At 38.4% G+C, this 26360-nt stretch overlaps 1 protein-coding gene across 1 annotated transcript in view; it reads left to right on the plus strand.

Moving 5' to 3' along the window:
- Positions 1-26360, plus strand: part of gad2 (glutamate decarboxylase 2) — a 38940-nt gene that overhangs the window by 3641 nt on the left and 8939 nt on the right. Inside the window, exons 5-15 of the mRNA XM_036581877.1 lie at positions 1336-1426; positions 3699-3811; positions 5571-5686; positions 7531-7610; positions 7736-7790; positions 10201-10317; positions 15228-15292; positions 17206-17284; positions 17516-17665; positions 21636-21743; positions 23575-23664. Of these exons, the coding sequence (XP_036437770.1) occupies positions 1336-1426; positions 3699-3811; positions 5571-5686; positions 7531-7610; positions 7736-7790; positions 10201-10317; positions 15228-15292; positions 17206-17284; positions 17516-17665; positions 21636-21743; positions 23575-23664 (1064 nt within the window). The remainder of the gene's footprint in view (positions 1-1335; positions 1427-3698; positions 3812-5570; positions 5687-7530; positions 7611-7735; positions 7791-10200; positions 10318-15227; positions 15293-17205; positions 17285-17515; positions 17666-21635; positions 21744-23574; positions 23665-26360) is intronic.

Genomic DNA, 26360 nt, shown 5'->3' on the forward strand with positions numbered 1-26360 from the left:
AGAGAACCTTTCCACGCTCAAATGGTTCTTTGCATGGTGAAATGGTTCTTGAGATTGATTGAGTGTGCTGTATGTACATCTACACACTTAAAAAATATTTCTTTAATGGTTCTTTAGTAGAGAAAATGCCTCTACCTAGAACCATGAGCACTCAATGAACCATCTGCATGATTAAAGTGTTAATTGCCTCGAAAAAAGGGCCTTCAGATTGATGGAGAATGTGTTGTATAAACTTCTACACCTTAAAAAGATGGTTCTGAAAGGTTCTTTAGTAAAGAAAATGGTTCTATGTAGAACCATGAACATTTAAAGAATCATTTGCATGATTAAAGGGTTATTTGCCTCGATACAGCCTTCTTCAGATTGATTGAGAATGTGTTGTATGTACTTCTGCACACCTAAAAAAGATGGTTCTTTAAGGGTTCTATAATAAAGAAAATAGTTCTATGTAGAACCATGAACAATCAGAGAACCTTTGCATGCTCAAATAGGTCTTTGCATGGTGAAATGGTTCTTGAGATTGATTGAGTGTGCTCTATGTACTTCTACACCCTTAAAAATATGGTTCTTTAAAGGTTCTTTAGTAGAGAAAATGCCTCTATCTAGAACCATAAACACTCAGTGAACCATCTGCATGATTAAATTGTTATTTGACTTAATAAAATGTTCTTCAGATTAATGGAGAATGTGTTGTATATAGTTCTGCACACCTAAAAAATGGTTCTTTAAGGGTTCTTTAGTAAAGAAAATGGTTCTATGTAGAACCAGTAACACTCAAAGAACCATTTGCATGATTAAAGGGGTTATTTGCCTCAATAAAGGGTTCTTCAGATTGATTAAGAATGTGTTGTATGTACTTCTATATAGAACCTTTTCAAAAATGGTTCTATATAGCACCGGAGAGGGTTATTGTATTGTGTTACAAGCTTGACATCATAACAATAGCAGAACCCTTTTTGGTGCTATATAGAGCCCTTTTCAAAAAGGTTCTATATACAACCATATACAACACATTCTACCCTCAATCTGAAGAATGTGCTATATCTGAATCCATTTAAGCATGGAAATGGTTCTTTGAGTGTTCTACTGAAGAACTCTTATATGAAGAAATCTTATTAAGAGTGGAGTAGAGTTGAAAGAGGTCAGTAAGTATTATAAATGTATCAGTGTGTATTGTGTATGTGGGGTGTCTGCGTGTTGACCTTAATGACCTTCAGACTCTCACTGGACAAACAGAAATCCATAGTTATAAGCTCCGCCTGCAGAAATGGCCATAAAGATTAATTCATTTCACTGTGTGCTTTTTCTCCCCCTCATTATTTTGGCTATTTATAGCCCACCCCAGGTACTTCAATCAGCTCTCCACTGGATTAGACATGGTTGGCCTGGCTGCAGATTGGCTGACGTCGACTGCCAATACCAATATGTGAGTGCAGCTCCTCTCATCCCCTAATGCTCACACACAAAGCGAGCGGCGGTCATTTCCGTTTCCTGTCCCCCCCTGTTGTCGATCGGGCTCTGTGCCTACAGATAGCACACGTTCTCTCTCGGCAGCAAATTGAAAGGGGTGAAATGAAAGGCAGCCCGGCATCCACGCTGCCCACCCTGCATTGCTCCGTTATCAGGACCATTCAGGGGGAGAAAATTAGAAGGGAATTAAAATTCGCATTCATTGAAGCTCATCAGAATGCTAATATCGTTTTTTGGGAGCTCATGATTTGGCTGATTCCTCTCGAATGAGAGTGAAGAGAAAGGGATTTTATTCTTAAACGTATATAGATAATATTTTCACTGCAGCCTCTCAAGCAGTGTTTGGTATGTGAAAAAAAGAAAAAAAAAGATAATGCTGGGTCATTCTACAGAAACGTCCACTTTTCTATCTCTCCATAGGAGTCACTGGTGTTACCAGTCCTCATTGGTGTTACACATAAGAAAGGTAACACCAGTGACATTTTTAATGAAACATGCATTTTACAAAATACCTGCTACAGAGCATCAAACCACATGTTGTCAATCATGGAATATCCACTAAAATATGTAATTTAATCCATTGGTATTCTTTTTTTTCACAATTACCTAAGAATAAAGTCGGTCACACCAGTGACTTCAGCTAAGAGCTTCATATGAAATCATGAGCTAAATGACTCACCAGTGGACTCACCATGTGCTTTTCTTCATAGATCCTCAGAAAAGAGGTAAAAGGAGGTTGAGTGATGTCATCAGTGTGATTATTTTTCAAAATAAGAGTTTTTTTGTTATGCAGTAACACCAGTGACACGACTCCTGGGGACAACAACTTTCATTATATATTTTATAATATTTATTTGGCATTTGTTTTCTTTGTATCATTTCATTTATATATTTCATAGTCAGGTAAGATTATTGCAGAAAAAACATTTTTTACCTCAAAACATGGCCTCACCCTTTACACATGACTGTGAGGACGAGCTCTTCTGCGGTGTTTGGAATTCTGTATAATTGATTTACCAATATTGCTCAATTGATGGCTCAAGAGGGTGTAGTTATAGTTAGAACTTATTGTTTTATTTTAACATATAGATAAATTGTAACATGTTTTTCAAGTGTAATGTATCTGTACATGCTAGGGACACAAAAATGGACGTTTCCATAGAACGACTCCAGTTTCATGGTCACTCAGCAAATTACACTCTAAAAGTCATTGTATGAACTTAATTCAATTATGCCACACATTTCCATTAAAACAGAGTAGAGTCAGTGCACAAGGACTTTCTTACCTCAACGTAAAATTCAACTGTTGATGGATCAGAGTTGAAACATTTCAGTGCAGTTTATTTGAGTTTCATTGGAATGCAGTTCTGTTTGGCTCAACATAAACAGTTTCCATTTATTAAAATGCACTTTTGCAATTGCATTATTTTGTTTCCATTTTACGTAAAATCACTAGAAGACAACACAAATAACAACACACATTCTCAGTCTGTAAGTCCAACAACCCTGTTGGTTAATTCTTTTGAGTGTACAGTCATTCATTTTATAATACAGATAATACTACTAATAATACTAATAAAACAAACGTGGAGTCGCTGTAAAGTACATTTCTATGTTGTGCATTTATCTGTTATACGTTTAGGGTGTCAGTTATCTGTGCTAGTATAGATTCATTTCCCAGTGAAAGTCAATCAGTCAGAGCTTACAGACTTTATATGTATATTTACAGTCGTGTGCAAAAGTTTAGGCACCCCAGACAAATGCCATTTTCTTGATTGAAGTGAAAATTTTGATTCGCTGAGTTTAACGTACTGGAGAAAAAGTGAAACATAAAATGAAGCATGCGCAAAACATTTTATATTTTGTGTTTTGTGTTAAACTCAGCAAATAAATAAAAATTAGGCACCAAAATTTGCCTGTAGAGGACGTGTCGGCTTATTTTCACCAAGAAAATTAATAAAACATGTAATTCTGTGTTCAGCCTTTTGCACACAATTGCATATTGTTATTGAAACGAAACAGCTCTCATTCCACCCTCATGTACTCCTACCTGGTCCTGACAGACTGCCGTAAAACCTTTTATAACTGATGTAACGCCTCACCCACATAACCACCCAGCATGACCGATGCTAAATTGCTCAAGGTGACGTGATTTTTTTTATTCCCCCTCCCTTTTGCTTTGGATGCACCGTATGTGACCGGGTCATGTGATCTCTCCTGACGGACAGGTTCACCTATGAGGTGGCTCCAGTGTTTGTCCTGCTGGAATATGTCACACTGAAGAAGATGAGGGAGATCATTGGCTGGGAAAATGGCCGCGGGGATGGGATTTTCTCACCAGGTAAGCAACAGACTAAAACTCTATAAGAGGAATGGATTGATAAAGAATTTCTGGGCTGACATCTTAAACTCTCATTCATTCAGTCAGTCATTCATTCAGTCAGTCGTTCATTCATTCAGTCATTCATTCAGTCAGTCGTTCATTCATTCAGTCAGTCAGTCAGTCAGTCAGTCAGTCAGTCAGTCAATTGTTCATTCATTCATTTAGTGACCCATTCACACTATAATCCTGATATGATGTGCAGTCTGTGTAAGTCATTGTATAAACTAATCATTGATTAGTTTTTCACAGTCAGGGCACAGCTAAATTAGACATGACCGTTATTATAAGTATCTAAACTAGTATATTTAAGTACTAGTGTAAATGTTTTCCTACTGATCAGACTTCCAGAGGCTCTGATGATAGGTGAATAGGTACATTTACATTTATGGCACTTAGCAGACAATCTTATCCAGAGCCACTTACAATTTGATCATTTTACACAGGTAGGTGAAGGTAGTGTTAGGAGTCTTGCCCAAGGACTCTTATTGGTATAGTATAGGGTGCTTCCCCAGGTGAGGGATTGAACCCAGTCGACAGCGTAGAAGGCAGAGGTGTTACTCACTACACTATACCAACCAGTTTTTTTTTAAAAACAGCAGTTACGTTCCTGCCTGGTTTTCTATATGTGTGGGGTGGTGATATTATCCACTGTGCTATCCATTCGAATAAATTTACAGGAATGGAAATGCCCAGCCCTGTGTCAGTGCATGTGCAAGCTTAAAATATTTGACAGTATGACATAATTTTCTCAGTATCATGATAAGTTACACCACAGTACACTTTTATAAGCATATTGTGGATATTACTCATAGTTATTTAATAGTTAAAGGCCTGGCTCCGTGCAAGAGAGCATGATAAGTTCTGTTTAATTGGATTTACTGCAGTGCAGTATGTGAAACAGTGAGTAAAAATCGTTTTAAAAAAATGTGGCACTACTGTCTGTTCCAACTTATCAAATCTCTGAAAAACGAAATATCATGATGCATAGTGGGTATGCTGATATCTTTAAATATGGTGGTATTATATTTTTGTCATGTCACCCTCCCCTACGTTAAATTATAATTTTTAATTATATTCTTTAATTCCAGTATCAGACCAACAATAATAATGCAATTTTCTCATTAATCAGCCAATAATATATCCGCCACACATAAGTAAAGCACCCATTAAAAAGAATTGCTCCCAGATCCTGCTGAGCTACTGTTGTTATTGGTCTGTAGTGCTGGTACAATAATTCCTATATGACTCCCACTGTCCTTGTTACACTTCAAGTTCAGATAATTTTAGAGAGCATAAATTTAGCTGTAGTAAATTGGGAGGTGACATTGCAGTCAGTTCTAAAGACAAATAAAAGAGCGCACACTTTCAGAAATCTCTCATTTTGTGTTGGGCCATAAGAACAGTGAGTATATCTGAACACATTGCTTGATTGTGTTAAAAGCAACACAAAACGTGTTGTCCTGAACTGGTCATACAGATCTGTTAAAAATAATGCACTGTGCATTTTACCGTCAGTCCAGCTATGGACACAAATTGAATACAAATTAGATTTCATGCTTGATCCTCTAATCACTGCTACATTTTTCAATATGTAAGATAAATTCGGAGAGTGAATCAGAACCAGGCCAGTGAAAGACAGGAGTTTCAGCAGGCATTAGGTAACAGCTCATTCAAGCTCAGTGCCTGAACAGGGTCTTGCTGTACCATCTCCCTCCAGGTGGCGCCATTTCCAACATGTACGCAATGTTGCTGGCTCGCTACAAGATGTTCCCTGAAGTGAAAGAGAAAGGGATGTCATCAGTGCCGAAGCTGGTGGCCTTCACCTCTGAGCATGTATGTCCATCTTATCTCACTGTGTTTTTAAATTACATTGAATTAAGGACTGTTATGAGCCTGAGATGATTGAGTAAGTGTGGGTGTACAAATGCATCAGTGCATCTGAAGGTGGGGATTCTATTACACCAATTGTTTGTGACAGTTATATTATATTATATTATGATAATCAAGTCTATAGGAGTGTAACAATACATCAAATCATATTGTCTCGTTCAAAACTCTCAATTCATTCAGCACAAGTATCAGACAGTACATCCAACAGAGTGGAGCAAATAAAGTACTCAGTTTAATGCAGATTATATTGCATTAAATGTACTGAAAATCAAACAAGCAGGTCAGACCCCCTCTTTTCTGAAAATAACGCTTCCTCTTTACCGTCAAAGTTGAAATCAGAAAGAAAAGGCACAACATTATAAGCTTTTTTTAAACATTGAATGAACTAATTAACTGAAAAATGGAAACTTTCACATATTAACATATTCAAATTGAGACATCACTGTATCGCAGCAAGCTCTATTATGAGTACTATTGTAAGATATTGCACACCTACGAGTCTAATATTCAAATGTATAGTTCTGAACTAATTGCAATGTGTCTTTTAACCCCTTAAATGGCCAGGAGCTGCTGGTGGATCTAGACTTTTATTACACATTTTTGTAATTTAAGAATAACTCAACCAGTTTGCATTGTAGTCTGTGTACAGTACAGTACAAAGGTCAGAGACCACTCTTAATTTGTCTTAGTTCTAGTCAGAACGGCCATTAAGTACAAGTTGTTCATCCACTTGAATAAGGAAGGAGAAGATCAAAGGAAAATACATTTTAAAAGAGTTTATTATGAAAAAAAAATAAATGGGCCTCCAAACAACCATGCGAGATCTGGTAGACACCAAAACTGCCCCCATCAGATAAACAGCACTTAAAGCTTTCATCTCTGAGAGAGAGGAGAAAATCAAGCTGCTTCAGATCTGAAAACATCCACAGGTGTTTCTGTCCATCCTTCCACTGTGAGAAGACGACTCAGCGCTATGGGTCTGAAAGGTTGTGTAGCTGTCAAGAAGAACCTCACTGAGAAAAGGAGACGGACACATCAAACAATGGACTGACCACCCCAGAGTCCAGACCTCAGTATCACTTAATGGGCTTGACTACTTCAACCAACTTCTAAGACTGAACTTTGAGAAACTGAAAACGGGTCTCCTGAAAAGAATGGAAGCTGTAATAAAGGCTACCAAATATACTAATAATATTTAGTATTATATATAGTAGTTGAGGCTTCTGTGTAATTTTCTGTTAAATAAGTTTTTTGCTTTTTTCTAAAGCTGAAAATGAATAAAAAGTTGTGCTCAATGGCCATTTTAACTGTAAATTAAATAAATGAAGGGTGGTCTGACTTTTGCACACTTACTGAATAACAACCCTTAATAAGAAGCCAGAATTTTAAGGGGTTAAGCATATACAGGTGTTCTAGTCTACTATGACTTACTTTCACTCCCATGCTGATAAAGCATGACTTTATTTTCTGTAGTGTTCTCTATAATTACAGCCGAAATCTCCACCATCAGTTCGGCAGCTTTTTATCAGTAATGTAAAATGTCAATATGCCACACTGGCACAGTTAAAGGTGATTCTGACATTCAGTCTAGCAGCGGAGAGCTGCATTAGCTGCAGTATTTACCCTAAAGCCATTTCAGGCATTTTGTTTAGACTGTTATTAATAGAAGGTCTCAGTAAGATGTGAAATGTTTCATGCCTAAAGAAGCACATTAGAAGAGTTTATTGCTCTGGACTGATGAAGTGGTATTGATTCAAATCATCATAGCAGCTGACTGTGTGTTTCAGAGCCATTTTTCAATCAAGAAAGGAGCAGCGGCCCTTGGAATAGGTACAGAGAGCGTCATCTGTATCAAAGCGGATGAGAGGTGGGTCTGGATAATACATAGTGATATTTCACATGCATGACTGGAGAATTGAAGAACACTTGTACATGTCCTGATGAAAATCACATATGGCTCCAGCCTTAACGTCCTGCTCTCGTCTCCGGCAGGGGTAAGATGATCCCTTCTGACCTCGAGAGGAGGATAGTGGAAGCCAAGCAGAAGGTAATTTCTGAAATTCTGGCCCACACCTTTGAAAGCAGACCTTCCTGGAGGCTCGTTTGCACTCCGTCTGACCTTCTGAGCTGACTCTGTTGAAATGATCTGATGGTCAAATGCTGACCTTGGGTTGACCTTTTAAAACCTTTTCTCCATTTCTCTTTTTCTTTTTTTTCCTTCCCCTCTCACTTCCTTTCCCTCGCTCGTCTGTCGTGGTTCTATTTCTCTTTTTTTTCATGTTTGTTTTTTGTCGTTTCTTCTTTTTGTGTCGGCCTCCGGCAGGTTTATCTGACTTTGCTGGTTTAGCCTTTTTCAGGACACTGTTGTGCTGGAAGTTGCCTCTTATCAGAGTCTCAGATATGTTGCTTCCTCTATCTCGATCTCACACGAGGATTTTGTGCTTTTGCTGTCTTCATTTTTTAAAGTGCTGCAGTATTTTAGATCAAGCTTTGTCACGAACAAAGCAGTAATTGTGTCTGTGTGATATCATGTGCAGTGCACTATCCATCCGATTGCACACCCCTAGCTATGGCTAAATGACGATACTAATATCTATGCAGAGTAGGTGGTGGCGGGGGATGGAGTCGGCAGGCTGCTTTAAAAAAAAAGCCACTTTCGTGCACCACTGAGCGTGTTTTCGGAGTGCATAGAAAAAAGGAGCCATAAATATGGACTCATGCTGCTCCATACACTGACAGACTGAGGCTCCTCTTACCTGTTTCACCACAGCAGGTTATGTTTTAACACTACACCACCTGCCACGTCTGCTTAAACCTGAGAAAATAAACATGCTTTCGAGTATGAAACTTTATTTTTGTGTTTACAGCCTAGAAATCTCTTCTTCTTAAAATATTAAAACAGCTAAAGCTTAACCATGTGAAGTAGCCTGTTACTGTTACTGTAGCTATGCATTTTTTATTAGTTTGTTTGTTTTTAATAATCACATAAAAGTCTTTGAGGGGCTCCCGAATGGAGCAACCATCTAAGTGTTGGCCCTATCATCAGAAGATCACAAGCTCGATCCCTGGTGATGCTACAGTCATCTGTGGCCGGGAGTTCAAGAGAGCACAATGAGCCTCGCTCTCTGGGTGGGTAGGATGGCCCCCCTCCCCCTTCACTCAACGTGATGCTAGTCAGCGCAGGCATCTGTTAGCTGACGCAACAGAACTGAGCTTGAGCGCGTTCGGCTGTCCGATGACGTTGCATGAGCGGCAGTTTGAAAAGACTAAATCAGGGAGAAAATTAGGGAAAAAAAAATCTTTGAAGCCTTCGTGTTTCATGAGGGAAGCCATTCTGCATGTGGAAGGCTGCAGCACGGCTTTATCGCTTTAACATGGACTAACGTTACACATTAAAAGAAAATGTGTAAAAAGAAAACAGACTATGAGACAAATGTAATTACTCACCTGCATCTTCAAGCCGCAGATGACATATTTTCAGACATTTTAAACGTCCCATTTGATTGACAGTTGCGATATATAGAGACTATTGGCGATAGATGATACCACTGTCAGACGGCTCAAGTCTAATATAAAACCAGAATATTTTGCCACTTTTTTCTGAAAAAACTAAATTTGAATGATTAATCTGAAGAGTAAACCTCTTCATAGTCTTATAAAAGTCACATGAAGTTTCTGGTCTGTTGCTATCTAACTGTGTAGCGCCACATCGCGCTTCTGACATTTCTTAAGTGCCTCCAGCACTTAAAAAGCTTTTGTAGTATTTCAGCACCAGTCTTGAACACTGAATCGTGTTTTTCGAAAGTCAAAGGCAAATGTTTTCAAGTCTTTCAAAGTTGCGCTATGTTGGCAGTCACTTTTTAGATCACAGTGTGGGATGTTCTTAAAAGCTAAATCCTTGCTTTGATTGGATCTGCTGATGGTGTATTTAATCCTCTGATTGGCTACCAAGTCGTTACAAAAAATGTAGAAAAAAGGCTGCTGAATGTTGATCTATATACGCTGTGATCTAATAGACAGGCATTACAGACGACTCTGCAGATGTAGTATAGATCAAGCCGGGGATTTCACATGGAAATGTGACACAGTACAGCTTATAAGATATTGCCAGACAACTCAGCTTCTCTAGTTTAACGAGGAATTAGATGTTTGTTGATTTCTCCAGTGCTAGTAAAGTTTACACACAACATTTTGTGAATGTGTCACCAGCAGAACGTTAGGCCTTAAAATACTAAACCAACGTTTGCTAATAATGTAATATTTACAATAACTGTATAACTGAACTGCTTTAATTGTAATTAATTGTGGTAAAATGATGTTAACAGCCATAATTAGTGACCCATCAGAATCAGCTGTATTGATAAAAACTCTATTGAAACTGATAAAAAGTGAGAATTTGCGACTCATTTTGGAACTAAAAAGCTCGTCAAATGATAATCTCTCTCTCTGTTTCTCAGGGTTATGTGCCGTTCTTTGTGAGTGCGACTGCTGGTACTACAGTGTACGGAGCCTTTGACCCCTTGATCGCCATCTCTGACATCTGTAAGAAGTATGACGTCTGGATGCACGTGGACGTGAGTAGATGTTTGATTTTGCTGAGCTCACATCTTCAAGCCTTCCAGATCATAACTGCAACATGCAGGCTGTGATTAGAGATCTCACTGTTGGCTGATTGTCCATCTGTCCACTGTTCTCACTCATTATCTCTACCCTTCCTTCACATGAAGACTTAGCATTGTCTCTAACTGATAAGCTAAGTAAAAGCTTGTGTTATATAGAGATAAAGAATGGAGAACACTCATTTCCTCATGGTCCTCCACAGAGTCAGGCACCAGTGTACTAGTGCCTTTTTTAGCTAAACCTATTGGGGATGTTGGTGAAGATACAGCACTGTGCAAAGGTTTTAGGCACCTGAGAAAATTTGATTCACAAAGCTGTTTATCTCAGCAGTAAGAATGAGCCTAAATACAAATAATTTAAATGTAATAAGTAGCGATTTTCTGTACATTAAAGTGTCCATTTCCAAAATCTCCAATCCCAGTATTGTTTGTAGTTATCATTCAATACTCGGTTTGGTTAATCAATACTTCCTTAATTTAAATTGAGAGTGCTGGTGATGATATTTAATAAATCTATATGATAGCTGGGGACGTCAACATCAGCAACCAACTTGAGTTCTTCTAACGAGCTCACAAGATATGGAGAAATTCTTGTCGCTTTTTACTGTATTTATGTTTATTAGTGTTTATGCTAATGTTATGTTGTAGCTTTACAAGCAGAAACACTTACTGCCCATATAAATGGTTTTAAACAGTTTGCTTAAGTGCCTAATGTTTTTGTACAGTCCTGTACTTGAACCAGAGAAACCATAACAGTAGGATTAGTTTTGCATTTGATTCTGCTGTATTATTAGCGGCATAGGTATAATAGAATAAAAGATACCAATCACTTGTTTTGTAGCTTCTTTTCAATGTAGTGTCCTTTGTTCTCTAGTCATTTCTGGTTAGTAACTGCTGGATTTACTGATTATTTCAAGTATGAGGCCCATATGGACATCGTTGACTACAATTGACTGAGATCTTGGCCACAAACAAAAGTAAAACCTTATGACATTGAAGATTGTTTTCCTCAGGCAGCTGCGTCCTGGCTTTGAAATGACACCACTCACACAGCACTCAGTTCATTTGTCTTGACTTATTTTGTACAATCAAATCCAAGAAATAAGCCTTCCTGGAAGGTTTGTAGCAGCAGTTCTGTCTCAGTGACAGTCTGCCAATGCAAAGAGAGTGTGATGTTAAGGTCCAGTAAGACTGGGGGGCCAAAGGGTAGTGTTTATGGTGGGCCAAGGGCCAAAAAGACAGAAACAGTGTACAAAAAATGAAGGTAGATAATTTTCAAATTGAGCATTTAATGATGTATTTTATAATATTTTATAACGTATTTTATACAAAAATTTATGCTTCAAAAATGTAGTTTGCAATTTGAAATAAAAATAATGCAGTTGTATGCAAAAGTTTGGGTGCCCCTGAACAAATGACTAATCAACAAATATTGATTTTAAGTAAGTAAGTAAGTAAGTAAGTAAGTGACCCTTATTAGTCCCTAAGCGGTGGGCAGCCCTATCCGCAGCGCCCGGGGAGCAGCTGGGGGTTAGGTGCCTTACTCAAGGGCACTTCAGTCAGGTACTGTCGGCTCAGGGGATTGAAGCGGCGACCTTCCGGTCACAAGGCTGGTTCCCTAACCTCCAGCCCACGACTGCCTTATTGTCTAAATGAAAATAAGAAATATACTTCTGCAGAAAACACGTCTGCACATTTTAATGCACAATTACTGTTTATTTACTAAATTTAACATATTGGGAGCAAAAACACATTTAAAATTTTACGTTTATTTTTTAAAATTCAGCAAGTAAATAGATATTGTGAACTGAAGTTATCAGAAATGTGCTGTATTTAACTGTGTTCTCTCTAGAGGGCGTGTTAACATATTTTCACTTATAAAATCACCAAAACATGTTATTTGAACAGGAGGTGTTTAAACTTTTGCATATGACTGTATTGTATGCATTAAAAATGTGTTCTCCCATTGTCTGAGGGGGTGGGGCCAAATCAAACAACTTTAAAAATCTATTTAATATGCTGGAAAAACATTGTTTTTTCTCTTTAGTAATATGAAATGTTAATGTAGTTTCATATTGCCGATTCTGAATGGAAAGCAGTGTATGCTATAAATAATTCCCCTCCAAGGCATGGTTCCATTTAATAGCCACCAATTACCAGCTATTACTTTCCCTGAGTGTGGGTGGGTGTGAGTGTACGTCTGTGCGTGTGCGTTCTATACTCTGGGGGCCGATGAGATTAATAACGATAGCTTATTACCTCATTTTTTGGTGACGCAGTGCCTCGTGCCCTGTGGGCTCTTCAGCAGTGGGCGGCGGGGGAGCAGCCGGAGTGTGTCTGGAGCTTTAGTCTGATAAATGTGGATACACTCGGCTGCTTTCATCTGACCTAACGGCTGCAGTCAGTCTGATGATTAGCCAATGCTAGCACAGAGTCTGAGTGAGCTTCAGGACATTTCCCGTCCAATCGGCTCTTAAAGGAGTCGGATAGCATCATGTAGCAGATACAGTACATAGCGCTGCTGTATTACATAGTTTGTCGCTGTGAGAGCGCTGATGAAACGTCACACTCTACTCGTATAGATTTATTGGAATAAACTTCCAGCAGAATTTGTCATCGGTTTGCGACCCTTTTCACAAACAAGCTTTTTTTGGTGTGAAGGTTCCACTGTATTAAAAATTATATCTGCTTTTTTCAGCTGAAAAAATCATGATTGATGTGAATAGGCCTTTACTGAGAGATGGGCTAGGGGCATTGCTCTACAAGGGCAAAGAGCAGTAACCATGGCAACACTGAACAGCTTCAAATTACTGTTGTTGTCCTTCCAGACATCTTGTAATCAGGAAAGTCAAGTGATATTGACTGATATATGTGCAATATAAGCATTATGATTTTTTCTGTAGCGTTATGATTTTTTTCATATCACTGCTGTCAGAACAAAACCTCGTACCTCCAAAATAATAACTTTACAGGAGAAGTAAAAGCCTACTGTACTTTTAATGGAAGTCAATGGAACCAGATTTTCTTCATTTATTTTGTGAAATTTATGCACAAAGTAAACCAGGCATTTTCAAATTATACCAAAAACTCAAAAACAAACAAAAAAAACTGGAGATACAAGGTTTTGTTCTGACAGCAGCGATATATGTCATTACGTAGCAGATGCAGCTGATCAATTTCAAGTTTAGTTAAACTTCGAAATTCAGATTCAAATTCAAATTCAATGTAGCACAAAGAAGTGCTTATAATATATTATGGAAGGATTTTTGGTCATATTTCCCAGCTCTGTTTCAGTTAAACACAGAGTTAAACACTAATATGAATTTAGTTTCACACTCTGTCCACCTGATCCAAAACCAGAATTTCAATTTGGGGGGCCAAAATGTGATTCTAAAATGCTTCTTGGTTTTTGATTTGTGTAGGGTTTTTTCCATATCGCTGCTGTCGGAACAAAACCTTGTATCTCCAAAATGGTAACTTTACAGGAGAAGGAAAAAAACATACTTTACTTTTAATGGAAGTCAGTGGAACCAGACTTCTTTCCAAGTCATTTTGGGCCGTTTCTTTTGGCCCATTCATCGTGAAATTTACGCACAATGTAAAGGGAAACAGGCCTTTTCAAATTATGTAAAAAACTGACAAAAAGTGGAGATTTGAGGTTTTGTTCTGACAGCAGTGATATATTTGTCATGACGTAGCAGATGCAGCTCATTAATTCAAGTTGAATTTTGATATGATCTACACTCTGCATGCTTGTGAAGTCCCATTTTACCATCTAAAAGGTTTATTAGATTTTTGGTTTTTTTTTGTGTCACATATTGTATACTGTATAGCTCTGACTCTACTAGCCAATGTATTAGCCTGTTAGCCAGGTAGTGGTCTCCTGAACTGTTTGTTAAACAAAGCCATGGTCTTACAACGGTTTCGGTTTACCGTGGTTATTGTTCAGGCTTTTTATACACAGAATAGTAACTGCAAACAAACATGCGTTAGTGAGGTCCTTCATTTGATTCCTACTTTGCCTGTGCCAGAGTCTCCTTTTTATACTGTCTCTGACTGTGCTTGAGTTTGATGTTACAGTAGGGGAAATCCAGAGCCTATAAAAATCTGACATTCTGTAAACAGATTCAGAATCTTTCAAGAGAGAATCACAGTGCATGTAAGAATTTATCATTTTTCCACCAGTATCATCTCTGAACCTGTAACACGTTTGGCTTGACAACAACAGAATTTTGAAGCTGTTTTTTCTCAGCACCACTGCTGGCATTGCTGCCGCTCTTTGCCTCCGTAGGGCAGAATAATCCGGGCAAGCAAATGCTGAAGCATCCTCGTGGGTTTAACAGTGTCATGCTGTGGAATCAGGACTGGGATTTGGTTTTAAATGGGATTATTTCAGGAAATAAATAACAAAATTGCATTGTCAAAAGATAATGGCCTGATCCCAAATCAAAAAATGAAAGCCTTCTTTACTTCCCCTAGCGACTTCCACTTGGGGAAAGTCCATGTTAGGAGCGTGTGTAGTTTCTTTTTCATTTTTTTCCTTTATTTTTCATAATAAAGCAGCTTCTTCTGAATACAGAAGGTGATTTTCAGTTTACCTGACATAGAAGCTTTAGAAAACAATGCGATCATTAAGCACCATTGCATTAAAAAATCTGGATTTTATTTGTCCATTTGGACAAAGTGGAAGGAAGCTGGGAAAGCGTATAGAGGGTTTGACTAATTTGTATAGAAATTGTGTCAAGCTGTGAAAATGTAGGCTATATAATGTCTAATGTGACCTTGAAGTGGCACACAAGGGAGCTGACTTTAGCTGCCTTGTTATGCATGAGTGTTATTGTTAACTCTTGGGTTTCTGCCCGCAGGGAGCCTGGGGTGGGAGCCTGCTCATGTCCAGGAAACACAGGTGGAAACTCAATGGAGTCGAGAGGTTAGCGCCTAGTTAATTTCATAAATCATATAGCACGAGTCTTTTTTCCCAGATGAAGCTTAATTCTAATGCTACACTGTAAGGGATTGTTTTCAATGGGCAAGTGTTATTGACAGTGTAATTTAGTCTGAGGCGTGTCCTGAAAACCGACTCTGGATGTGATGGACTGTGCAGGTGTCCTTGAAAGTGAATGCATTTGATTAATTATGAACCTGACATGCACATTGTATTTTATGGCACATGAATATGGAATAAATGTGCATTGCTGTGGTCTGCTGCCTCAGGGAGAAGTCTAGCTTGATTTGCTGTCAAATAATTGATGTTGAGTTTCTCCCCTGCTGTGATATCCTTGCCTGTGGCCAAGCAATGTGTTCAACATCTGAGTCTTTTAGTATAACAAAACATCAGAACAAAAGCGGCGCATAATTCATCTCATGACATGAAAGACTGTTAAAATAGGCATCTGGGCTGTGACTGTGAAGCTATCCTCACTTTGAAGCTAAACTCACTGGCTCTTTCCATCTAAGGTAGTAATGAGTTAAGGTAGTAATGAAGTAGAAATTTGCTGTACTTTGTTCCGTATAGGTGCAGTGATAAAACGATAATGATATATTATTGAAAATCCAACATTTATTCAATATTGATAACTTGAGTTAGATGCATATTATTACACAGTATTAGCAGCAAAGGCTTGAACTTTGAACAGTTACTACTTTAGTTCACCAGATGATGCTGTGCTCATTTAACTTACTGGGCAGGAAGAAGTCTAGCCATTCACTCACAACAGCACTATCCAGTGGGACAGTTGAAATTAGAGAGAATTTAAAAATATGAGTTTGAGGGAAACGTTGAGGAACAAGAAGAGATTGTAGCAAGAAAAAGGCCACTTGTCCTCTGAGAACATTTTCTTAAAACAATTGTATTGCAGAGCAGCTACACTTATAAAAAGATGGTTCTTTAGTAAAACAAAAAAGGTTCTAAAGAGAACCATGAACACTCAAAGAATGCTTTGCATGATTAAAGGGTTATTTGCATCTGAAAAGCATTCTTCAGATTGTTGGAGAATGTGTTGTATATGGTTCTATATAGAATATAAGGTTCTATAGCACCAAAAAGGGTTCTTCTATTGTTACAATGTCAAGCTTGTTACAATAGAAGCATTATATATGGTGATATATAGAGAACCATTTTCAAAAAAGGTTCTATATAGAACCGTTTGCATGATTAAAGGATTCTTTGCAATGTGAAAACATTCTTCAGATTGATGGAGAATGTGCTGTAGATGGTCCTATATAGAACCTTTTTGAAAATAGTTCTCTATATAGAACTATGAACACTCAAAGAACCCTTTACAGGATTAAAGGATTCTTGTGATCGTGAAAGCGTTCTTCAGATTGATGGAGAATGTGCTGTAGATGGTTCTATATAGAACCTTTTTGAAAAGGATTCTATATAGAGTATAGGGTTCTATAGCAGGGTTCTATGTCAAACTTGTTACAATAGAACAACCCTTTTTGGTGCTATATAGAACCATTTTCAAAAAGGTTCTGTATAGCACCATATACAACACATTCTCCATCAATCTGAAGAACACTTTCATGATGCAAAGAACCGTTTAATTATTCTAAAGGATTCTTTGAGTGTTCATGGTTCCATATAGAACCATTTTCTTTACTAAAGAACCCTTGAAGAGCCATGTTTTTAAGTGTGTAGTATGAGCCTTTCATTTTCTTCAGTTTTCAAAGTTCAGACTTAAAATTTAGCACAAATTTTGCATATAATATATCATAAAAAATGATATATTATATTGTACAACTCTGAGTTAAACACAAACACTAATATAAATATAGTTTCACACTCCACTAAACACTACTTTGATGATTTGTGTTAATAACCGTGTTTGGATGTTTTAGGGCGAACTCCATGACCTGGAACCCTCACAAGATGATGGCTGTGCCCCTCCAGTGTTCTGCATTGCTGGTCAGAGAGGAGGTGCGTGTGTAACATCTCCAAACAAGCAAACCTCCATGGCTTGGTACAGCCTTAACTGGCTTCAGAGCACAGATCTGTAAGACCTGGGCATAGCTGAGTTTTGAATGTGTTTCTCTGTACTTTCGTGAGATTCAGTTTCATTGTATGTTCCTGTTTAACTTTTTTGGTTCTCCTGCTCTACACACTTAGCGTCAGAGCTCATCATTGCTCGTCTTGTTGCTTTTCTGGCAGGGTTTGATGCAAAGCTGCAACCAGATGCATGCTTGCTACCTGTTCCAGCAAGACAAGCACTATGACCTGTCCTACGACACAGGAGACAAGGCCCTGCAGTGCGGGCGCCATGTGGACATCTTCAAGCTGTGGCTCATGTGGAGAGCCAAGGTATGGGGTGATTTTCACTGCTGTTTCTACCCGTATCAAGGGCCGAGTGACACTTCTGCATCTGCAGTTCTGTGAACATGTGTAAGTGTTGTGCGTAGGCATCCGCATTGGCGTCTGCCAGGAGGCACGCAACGTGGGGCGTTTACCAAACCAGACTGTACAGAAAAGGAAGAAAATAAATATTGGTGATGCACTGAAATGAAAATTCCTGGCTGAAACTAAAATTACAACACACATGGCTAAAAAATAGAAAACGGAAAGAAAGACGGGGTTTCTTGTTTGTTTTTTTTATTTGCCATTTTATCTATATGTTTTAGTAAACATACTAAGCATAAAACTACAAAATAGTAAAAAAAATCTTTTAAGGGTTTTTCTCTTTTGGCTGAAAACCAAAAGTGACATTTTTTGACTGAAATGTTTCTTTGGCTGAATTTTCAGTGCATCACTTTTTATCACAGCTAACATTCTTGGCTAATCACTTCGTGAGCTGCTCCATTTTCCTCTTTGAGCTTTTTAGCCTTTGTGTGGCAGCTTTGTTTTCAGTTTCAGAGATGTGCATGTTGGCTCCTGTAAAAGCCTCAGTTACCCATAAACCCCTTCTCCACCTTTGGTGTGTTAATTAGCTGATTTGTTGCATCAGGTGTCTAAAACCACACCAGACACTGAATATCAAGTATGAAAAAAAAACAAAAAAAAACACCAGGCAAAACACCCAGATATCCCTGAACGGGGTCCTCCATAACCAGAGATGGGAACCACTGGCCTAAAGGATTCAGAGCAAACAGTAAGGATTTCCCATAAAAGAGGTCATAGAACTCAATAGCTACAATCAGTACCTCTGTATTTTTTCTTATTTTTACTTTTTGCATAAAGTTGTTTGTGCAGTTTTTCTACAGATGTGTAACTTGTGAGATCTCACTGTTTGCATGTATGCTTGTCATTATGTTAAGCGATACAGGACTTAGGGGAACATAGGATAGAAAGCTATTAGTTTATTTATTTTTAAACAGAGTAACTTGTTTCCTTTTTATTTAATGATAGTCATATTTCTGAAGTAATTAGTATGGGCCAATTATCTAGAACAATATCATTCCTAAGCCTAGAACAGGGGCCAGCACCCCAAATGTTAAGAAGAGCCATTTTGTCCTTTCAGCAAAAATCAAACCACCTTGGGAGCCACAACATTTATGTCCATTTTACCATCTTGGCTGTAAATATGTCACTGTATGTGCTGATGTTCTAGTCTAGGCTAACAAATTTAATATGAATGAAAACGCAGACTTAGTTTACTCTGCTTTAAGCTTTAGCTCAGATATAGCTGCTTTTCTCACATCTCCAGCAGGAAACTTTTCCAAAAGTGGAACAGTTTCTCATAAAATGTCTCTCAGTGTTTGATTTTTTACGAGACTGAAGTCAGCTTCTCATTAGAATATTCCCATTCCACCTTAAATGGTGCCTGCTGAGAAGCTAATGAACAAGAAACTGACTTCAGCCTCACAACTTTTTAGTGTTTGATAGTTTCTCGTTGCAGATTAAACGTATCAGGAAACCAGCTGGACGGATTATACATGCAAATAAGTCCATTCGTCTCCAAATTATCGATGTTCGCCTTAAATCTTTCTCTTTGCCTTTCCGTTAGCTACCAGCTAGGCAAGTTTGTTGTCTGTGTTGCTATGGTGACCAGCAATCTGTATTCAAATTTTCAGGGTTAAAGGGTGAATTAGCAGTTCTACATTAACTCCAACGTTTAAGACCATTTATTGTTAAAACTGTGTTGAACGATCAGCAGAGCTTTATTTTACTGTAAAGGAGGATTATTTTATTTTATTTTTACCTACAAATCTATTTCTACTGTGGAGCCCCAACAGGGCAGTAAAAGAGCCGCATGCGACTCCGGAGCCGCATGTTTCCGACCCCTGGTCAAGACTAATATGAATTTCACCATAGACTCTTCAGTTTTACTCCAAGACTAGACTAGTCAATGTCTAGGAAACAGTTTCAGAGAACCAGCATTAAGAGCCAGTTTTCAATAGGCAGTTTAAGCCTAAACTAAGCTCTGGACTGCAGCATTACTTAATCCAAGACTAGTTTTGATCTGTCACCACAAAACCTGCCTGTCATTTTTAAACTATGTATCATAAGCTAAGCTACCACATTAACAGCCTGTTTACAAACTGTGGATGTAAGGGGGAGCATAAATACAATATCACAGTACTTAAAGACATTTTCATAATACAAGATATCGTTCACAATATTCTATTTTTCTGAGGATTGATAAGAACAAAAAGTTACCAGAAGTGCATTGAAATTAAATGCAATAAAAACTGAATACAGTGATTTTATGCAGTGTTTCACTCACTGCACTGCACTGAATCCAGTTAAACAGGACTAATTATGTTCTCGTTGTAATAAATGTGCTGTTGGTCATTATTCAAAGCACTGACGATATCCACAGTATGGTCAGACATCCATATTGTGCCATAATTCATCACAATAAGGATGAATATTGCCATGTTGCCCAGCCCTTTATGGACGTACTGAAGCTAAACTGTAAATGTGTGAAGTGGTTCACAGCAGTTTGCTGTTTTATCGTTTGATTGCGGCTGTGGGAGAGGGCTTCGGGGAGCAGGGAGGTTATCTGTGATCATCAGCGCTGCAGTGTGTGTGGGTGGGGGTGTTTGACTGATTGAGTCGCTGGATGGTCAGTGTGTTGATACTTCAGGGAGGCAGGTGAAAATGTCTGCGTGATTCAGACTTTAAGCTGCGCTTGTACAGTTGAACCTGCCCTCTGCTGTGCAGTGACTCAGGCGAAAGCTTTCTGCTTTGCACTGATGTTTTTCCCACTGTGAGCAGTTATTTATCATTGTCTAATGTCGTTGAGGTTTATTGCATGTTGGGCTGTCAGTATAGAGTTCATTAGTAATCAATTAAACTATTGATTATTTTGACAATCAAGTAATCCATTTTGAAAAAAAAGGCCAAACTGTAAAACTGGACTCAACCTCCCTCTCTCTCTCTCTCTCTCTCTCTCTCTCTCTCTCTTTCTTTCTTTCTTTGTACCTCTCTTTCTTCCTCTCTCCTCCCTCTCTATATCTTCCTTCTATTGTCCTCTTTATCTCGCTCTCTTTTTCTCTATTCTTTCTTTTCTCTGTCTGTCTGTCTCTCTCTTTTTCTCCCCATCTTCCTGTCTGTACCTCTCTCTCTTTCTCTCGCCTCTCTCTGCCTTTTTCTATATTTTTCTCTGTTTCACTCTTTCTCCCCATCCCTCTCTATCTCTCTTTTCATTCTCTCTGTAACTCTCTCTCTCATTCTCTCTTTTTCTTTCTCTTCTTTTTTGTCTCCTTTCGCTGTCTCTTTTTCTGTCTCTCTCATTTTTCTCCTTTTCTCTCCTTCTTTCTCTTGTTCTTCGTCTTTATCTCTCTCTCTCTTTTCTCTCTCATTCTTTGTCTTTTTCTGTCTTTTTTCTCCTTTTCTCTCCTCTCTCTCATTCTCTATTATCACTCTCTTGCACTCCCCCTGTCTCTCTCTCTCTGTCTTTCTTTCTGTTTTTTCTCCTTTTTTCTCTTTCCTCTCTCTCTCTCTCTCTCTCTCTCTCTCTCTCTCTCTCTCTCTCTCTCTCTCCCTATCTCTCTCTGTCTCTCTCTCTCTCTCTCTCTCTCTCTCCCTCCCTATCTCTCTCTCTCTCTCTCTCTCTCTCTCTCTCCCTATCTCTCTCCATATCTCTCTCTGTCTCTCTCTCTCTCTCTCTCTATCTCTCTCCCTCCCTATCTCTCTCTCTCTCTCTCTCTCTCTCTCTCCCTATCTCTCTCTGTCTGTCTCTCTCTCTCTCTCTCTCTCTCCCTCCCTATCTCTCTCTCTCTCTCTCTCTCTCTCTCTCTCTCTCTCTCTCTCTCCCTATCTCTCTCTCTCTCTCTCTCTCTCTCTCTCTCTCTCTCTCTCTCTCTCTCTCTCTCTCTCTCTCTCTCCACAGGGCACCATTGGGTTTGAAGCTCAAATTGATAAGTGTCTGGAGCTGTCAGAATATCTCTACAACAAGATCAAGGACAGGGAAGGGTATGAGATGGTGTTTGATGGAAAGGCAAGTTCTTATATTTCATATTACCATGTTGTGGATTTATTTATTGTAGAAATATAAATGTGTGTGTGAATAAGACTGAAAGGCTCTGAGAAACAGTGCCCCTCAGCAGTGCTACGTGCAGCCTTTAAACATGTTACTCCTCATCATGAACGCGTTCTCCTGCAAATGACAGAGGAGGCAGTCGAGGCTAATCTAAATGTAAATTATTCTTGTTACCAGCCTGTCCTCATCATGAGCTTGGGGCACTGCACTGCTCATACTCTTGCTAGTCTCAGCAGGACAAAAGGAAAAAAAAATGTTTCCTTTATATGAAATAATGTTTTTATGAAGGCCTGAAAAACCCACACAGTGTTTTGGAGCTGACACTGTATAAATAAGAATGCTTGGTCAGCTATGGGTCAGTAGTAGGGGTGTAAATCTGTCCAGTTCTTTGGGAAACGATTCAATGCATCAAAAATCTCAGATTCTGTTCCATACTATACTTGGTCGCCACATACAAATATATTGACAGCCACCCAAGTATATTTTGTCGGAATTGAACAATTTTCAATTTTCAGTATTTTATTTTGTTATATATAAACAAGGGCACACTTCATGTAACATGAGGCACAATTTCAGCTTCTTGTGTTTCAACATTTCTATAGTTCAGTGCCAAATACTCAGTAAATAAACCTCTCACTGCTGTCAGAACAAAACCTGGTATCCCCAAAGTGGTAACTTTACACGAGAAGGAAAAAACATACTTTACTTTTAATGTAAGTCAATGGAACCAGACTTTTTTCCAAGTAGTTTTGGGCCGTTTCCTTTGGTCTATTTATCATAAAATTCACACACAACATTATCATTATCAAATTATGTCAAAAAGTGTAAAATGACAAAAATGGAGATACAAGGTTTTGTTCTGACAGCAGTGATTCACCACAATTGAATACACTCAGTAATATTACAAATGAATGTGATAAACTTCCTCTGCATGATTTGAATACTGAATTAAGAGAAAAAAAATACTGAAATAATTTGGATATCTGTATATATTACTATCCCAGCCCCCCAGATGCCCCCCACCCTTCTAGATTTGTTATTTATTTCAGAGCAGTGGGAAAGAATGATCCATTATAATTAATTTGGTGCAATATAAAAATTATTCACTTATGTAAAACAATACAATAAGCTGTTCTTTTGGATTCTTTGCATTTGAAAATACTCAAACTGGTTGAAAATACGTTCAGGTTCCACTGAATGGTATTCTAATCAATTATCATCAAAAAAACTGATGCAGTTGAATTGCCACCTCCAGATCAATGCATCACGGTGCCTCACTGCTTTTCTGTACCCGTAGTCAGCAGCCATGATAAATAATAGAGTCTGGTCTGCATCTGTGTGCGTCTGTAGTCAGTCTAGTGCGTAATGGGGCGCTCTCACTGGTGCGAGAAGGCCTCTCTCCTGCCCTCTGGAGACAGACAATAGGGCTGAGTGGCTATAATGGACTTCAGCGCCTCTCTATGAGCTACCTGCTAACAGCACACACACATACATGCGTGCACCCCAGAGCAGCCAGCTGCATTGTCTGTGCATGAATTGGCCTTTTGATTGAACAGATTACACGGCAGCTTCCAAAACTGACAGGGACAATTATTCTCATTATGACCCAGCCAGTCACTACTGAGGCTAATCACGCAGTCTCTGCCTTAATGGGCTCCCTGGCGGAGGCCCTTTCCAGCCCGCGTTTGCATCTGAATGAGCTTCCTGCTTAATGGAGTGATGGACGTATGTGTTTTATGGTCGAAATGATAAACTGCTCAACCCTTACCATCCGTGTGTGTCCTTGCAGCCGCAGCACACCAACGTGTGTTTCTGGTACCTTCCGCCGGGCCTGCGCTACGTGGAGGACAAAGTGGAGAAGATGAAACGTCTGCACAAGGTGAGTGGTGTAAAAAGGGTTTCGGAAGGAAAGTGTTTATGAAAGAAAGAGAGAACGCCAAGGTCTTCCCCTTAATTGAGTTTCCTCCAGCGTACTAAACGTTTACTGAGATTTTACCCACTTAAACAGCAAGGGCTTGTGTCTGGGTCCACACATCAGTTATCGCTCTTAGAACTACAGTACCTTGCAAAAGTCTTAGGCCCCTAAGCACATTGTTTAACCTTTTCAACTCCTTGAGACCACCGGTGGTTCCAAAACGCGCTTCGTCATATTCTTCATAACTTTCATATTTCATAAGCTACATTCTAAAGGTGGGGGTCATATGAGAGCTGTAACTGTCTTCTCTCCAGTCAAATAGATGGGTGATGTAATTTTAAACCCTTATAATAAAAGAAGCTGAACTCAATTTTTTGTCTGCTGAAAGTCGACCCATTTTTCCACAAATCTGGGCTATAAACTATAAACAGATGGCGTCTCTTCAGTGATCTGCTCTGTAAAAATTATTTTTATAAAATAATACAAAGAGCGTCTAAGATTTTTGGCTTTCAGCAGTTAATTGTAAGCATATAGCAATATGTGTATGATCATAGAACACATGTTCTGTTTCTTTGAGGGGAACTTTTACAAAAAAATAAAATAAATAAAAATTTACATTTACATGCAGTTACTGAATAATTTCCCCTATGATTTGGTCATGTAAATTCAGATGGAAAAACCAAAATATATCCTGGTCAATAAGAGGTTAAAACCATTTATCTTGGCAATAAATTCATTTTTGCCTGTAAAAACGATGCTTGATCATTAACAAAAACCCAAATATAAATAAATACAGTAAAAAGTAACAAAAAAAAATCTTACTTTGAAAAAAGCAGTTCATATCTTTTGAGCTAGTTTGAAATTTGTCTCTTGATTTCTTCTCAGTGCCCCCAGCAGTCATGTTGATTTGTTAAATTTCATCACCATTTAGCATGATGATAACTCCAGATCCCATATGTCAAACACAAGGCCCATGGCCCAAGTCAGGCCCGTGACACAGTCCTATTCGGCCCTTAATTTTATATTCTTATTAGATGCACTACAGTCCCCAGCATGCACTGCAAGATAGTGTGTGTTCTGACCCCCTTCCCCCAACAACAATCTATGAGCCAGCGGTTACACAAAAAGAAAAGATGCCTCGTGTCCAGTTCAAGCAAATAGGCAGTTTAAAAAACGACTTAAAAATATATTTTTATTTGGAATTATTTTTAAGAAGTTTTCAGTGCGCATTTTGCAGTTTTGGCATATTTTGAATAAACAATGGCCCATTCAGGTCATAGAATAAAAACACAGCTGGCCCACTGGTTTGCTTAGATTTTTTAATATGGCCCTTTTAGTGGTTGAGTTTGACACCCCGGCTCCAGATAATACTAGGCTTCCTCAAAAAGAGTTTTGGAAATGGTTCAACAAACGCACTGAGGTGTAAAATTACTGCTTATTGTTTTATTTGTATTTATAGTAATACAAGTGTTTTCTGAGCAAATAAATGCTTAATGACCCAGGCTGCGATTTCCAAAAGCATCTTAGTTCAGAGATTATTCTTAAATGGTAGAGAGAAAAACACACTGAACTGTCCTTCTACATCTTAAGATGATCTAAGCTAAGATACTTTTAGGAAGTCGCTTTTGGTCACTTCCTCAGGTGCCTAACACTTTGCACAGTTCTGTACTTCAGTAAATACAATCTTATGCAAAAGTTTGAACAGCCCTGGTCAAAATACATGTTTTATTGATTTTCTTAGTGAAGTAAACCCGTCCGCTATGTTTCTGCAGATTTTAGTGCACAATTTGTATTTATTTGGTGAATTAAATATATATATATATATATATATATATATATATATATATATATATATATATATATATATAAAATGTGCCATAACGTTTGCACAGCATATGTTCTCTGTAGAGGACAAATTAACAAAATATCATTTGACCACACTGTTAGAAATAAAGGTTCTGTTCAGGTACATTTTTCGTTCATCAAGGTACAAACAATGTAAATGTTCCCTCAAAGGTACAACAGTGGTTTTAAGGTCTGATTGTGAACCTTAAATAAGTTTCTCCAGGTGAAAAGTTCGTATTTGTACCTTTTCATAACCGAATGTTTTAAAACAGAACAGTAAAATAAAAGCCTGGAGACGAGACGGGGTGTGTGGAGTCAGTACAGCTTAGAAAATATCATTTCAGTGGATTATGGTTCAGTTATGGTCCCTGAATAAAGGTACTGAGATGTACCCTTGAGGGTCCCACCCCAGTGACAAGAGGGGCACTGCCCAAGTGACAGTTTTTTTCTGAGAGAAACATTTTGCATACAACTGTATGCGTGTGTGAGAGTGTATATATATTCAGTCACTCATCCTATATTCCTATAAGATTTTAATTGTGGTCCTGTAAAGTGTTTGCTATCATGTATTTAGTTTTTATATCCTTTTTTTTAATAGACTTACGTTCACATTACCAGGCTGAAGTGGCACAAATCGGATTTTTTTGTCCTAATGTGACTCAGATCTGATGTTTTCAGGGCTGTGTGGACACGCAAATCTGATCTTTTCATATCTGACCTGAGCCACTTTCATATGTGGTCCTAGATCAGATATGTGTCCGATTTGTGGCCATGCAACCTTAATGTGACGCTCAGATCAGAATTCATGTGCTTTT

The sequence above is a fragment of the Colossoma macropomum genome, unplaced genomic scaffold, assembly GCF_904425465.1.
Source record: "Colossoma macropomum unplaced genomic scaffold, Colossoma_macropomum, whole genome shotgun sequence".
Lineage (NCBI taxonomy): Eukaryota > Metazoa > Chordata > Actinopteri > Characiformes > Serrasalmidae > Colossoma > Colossoma macropomum.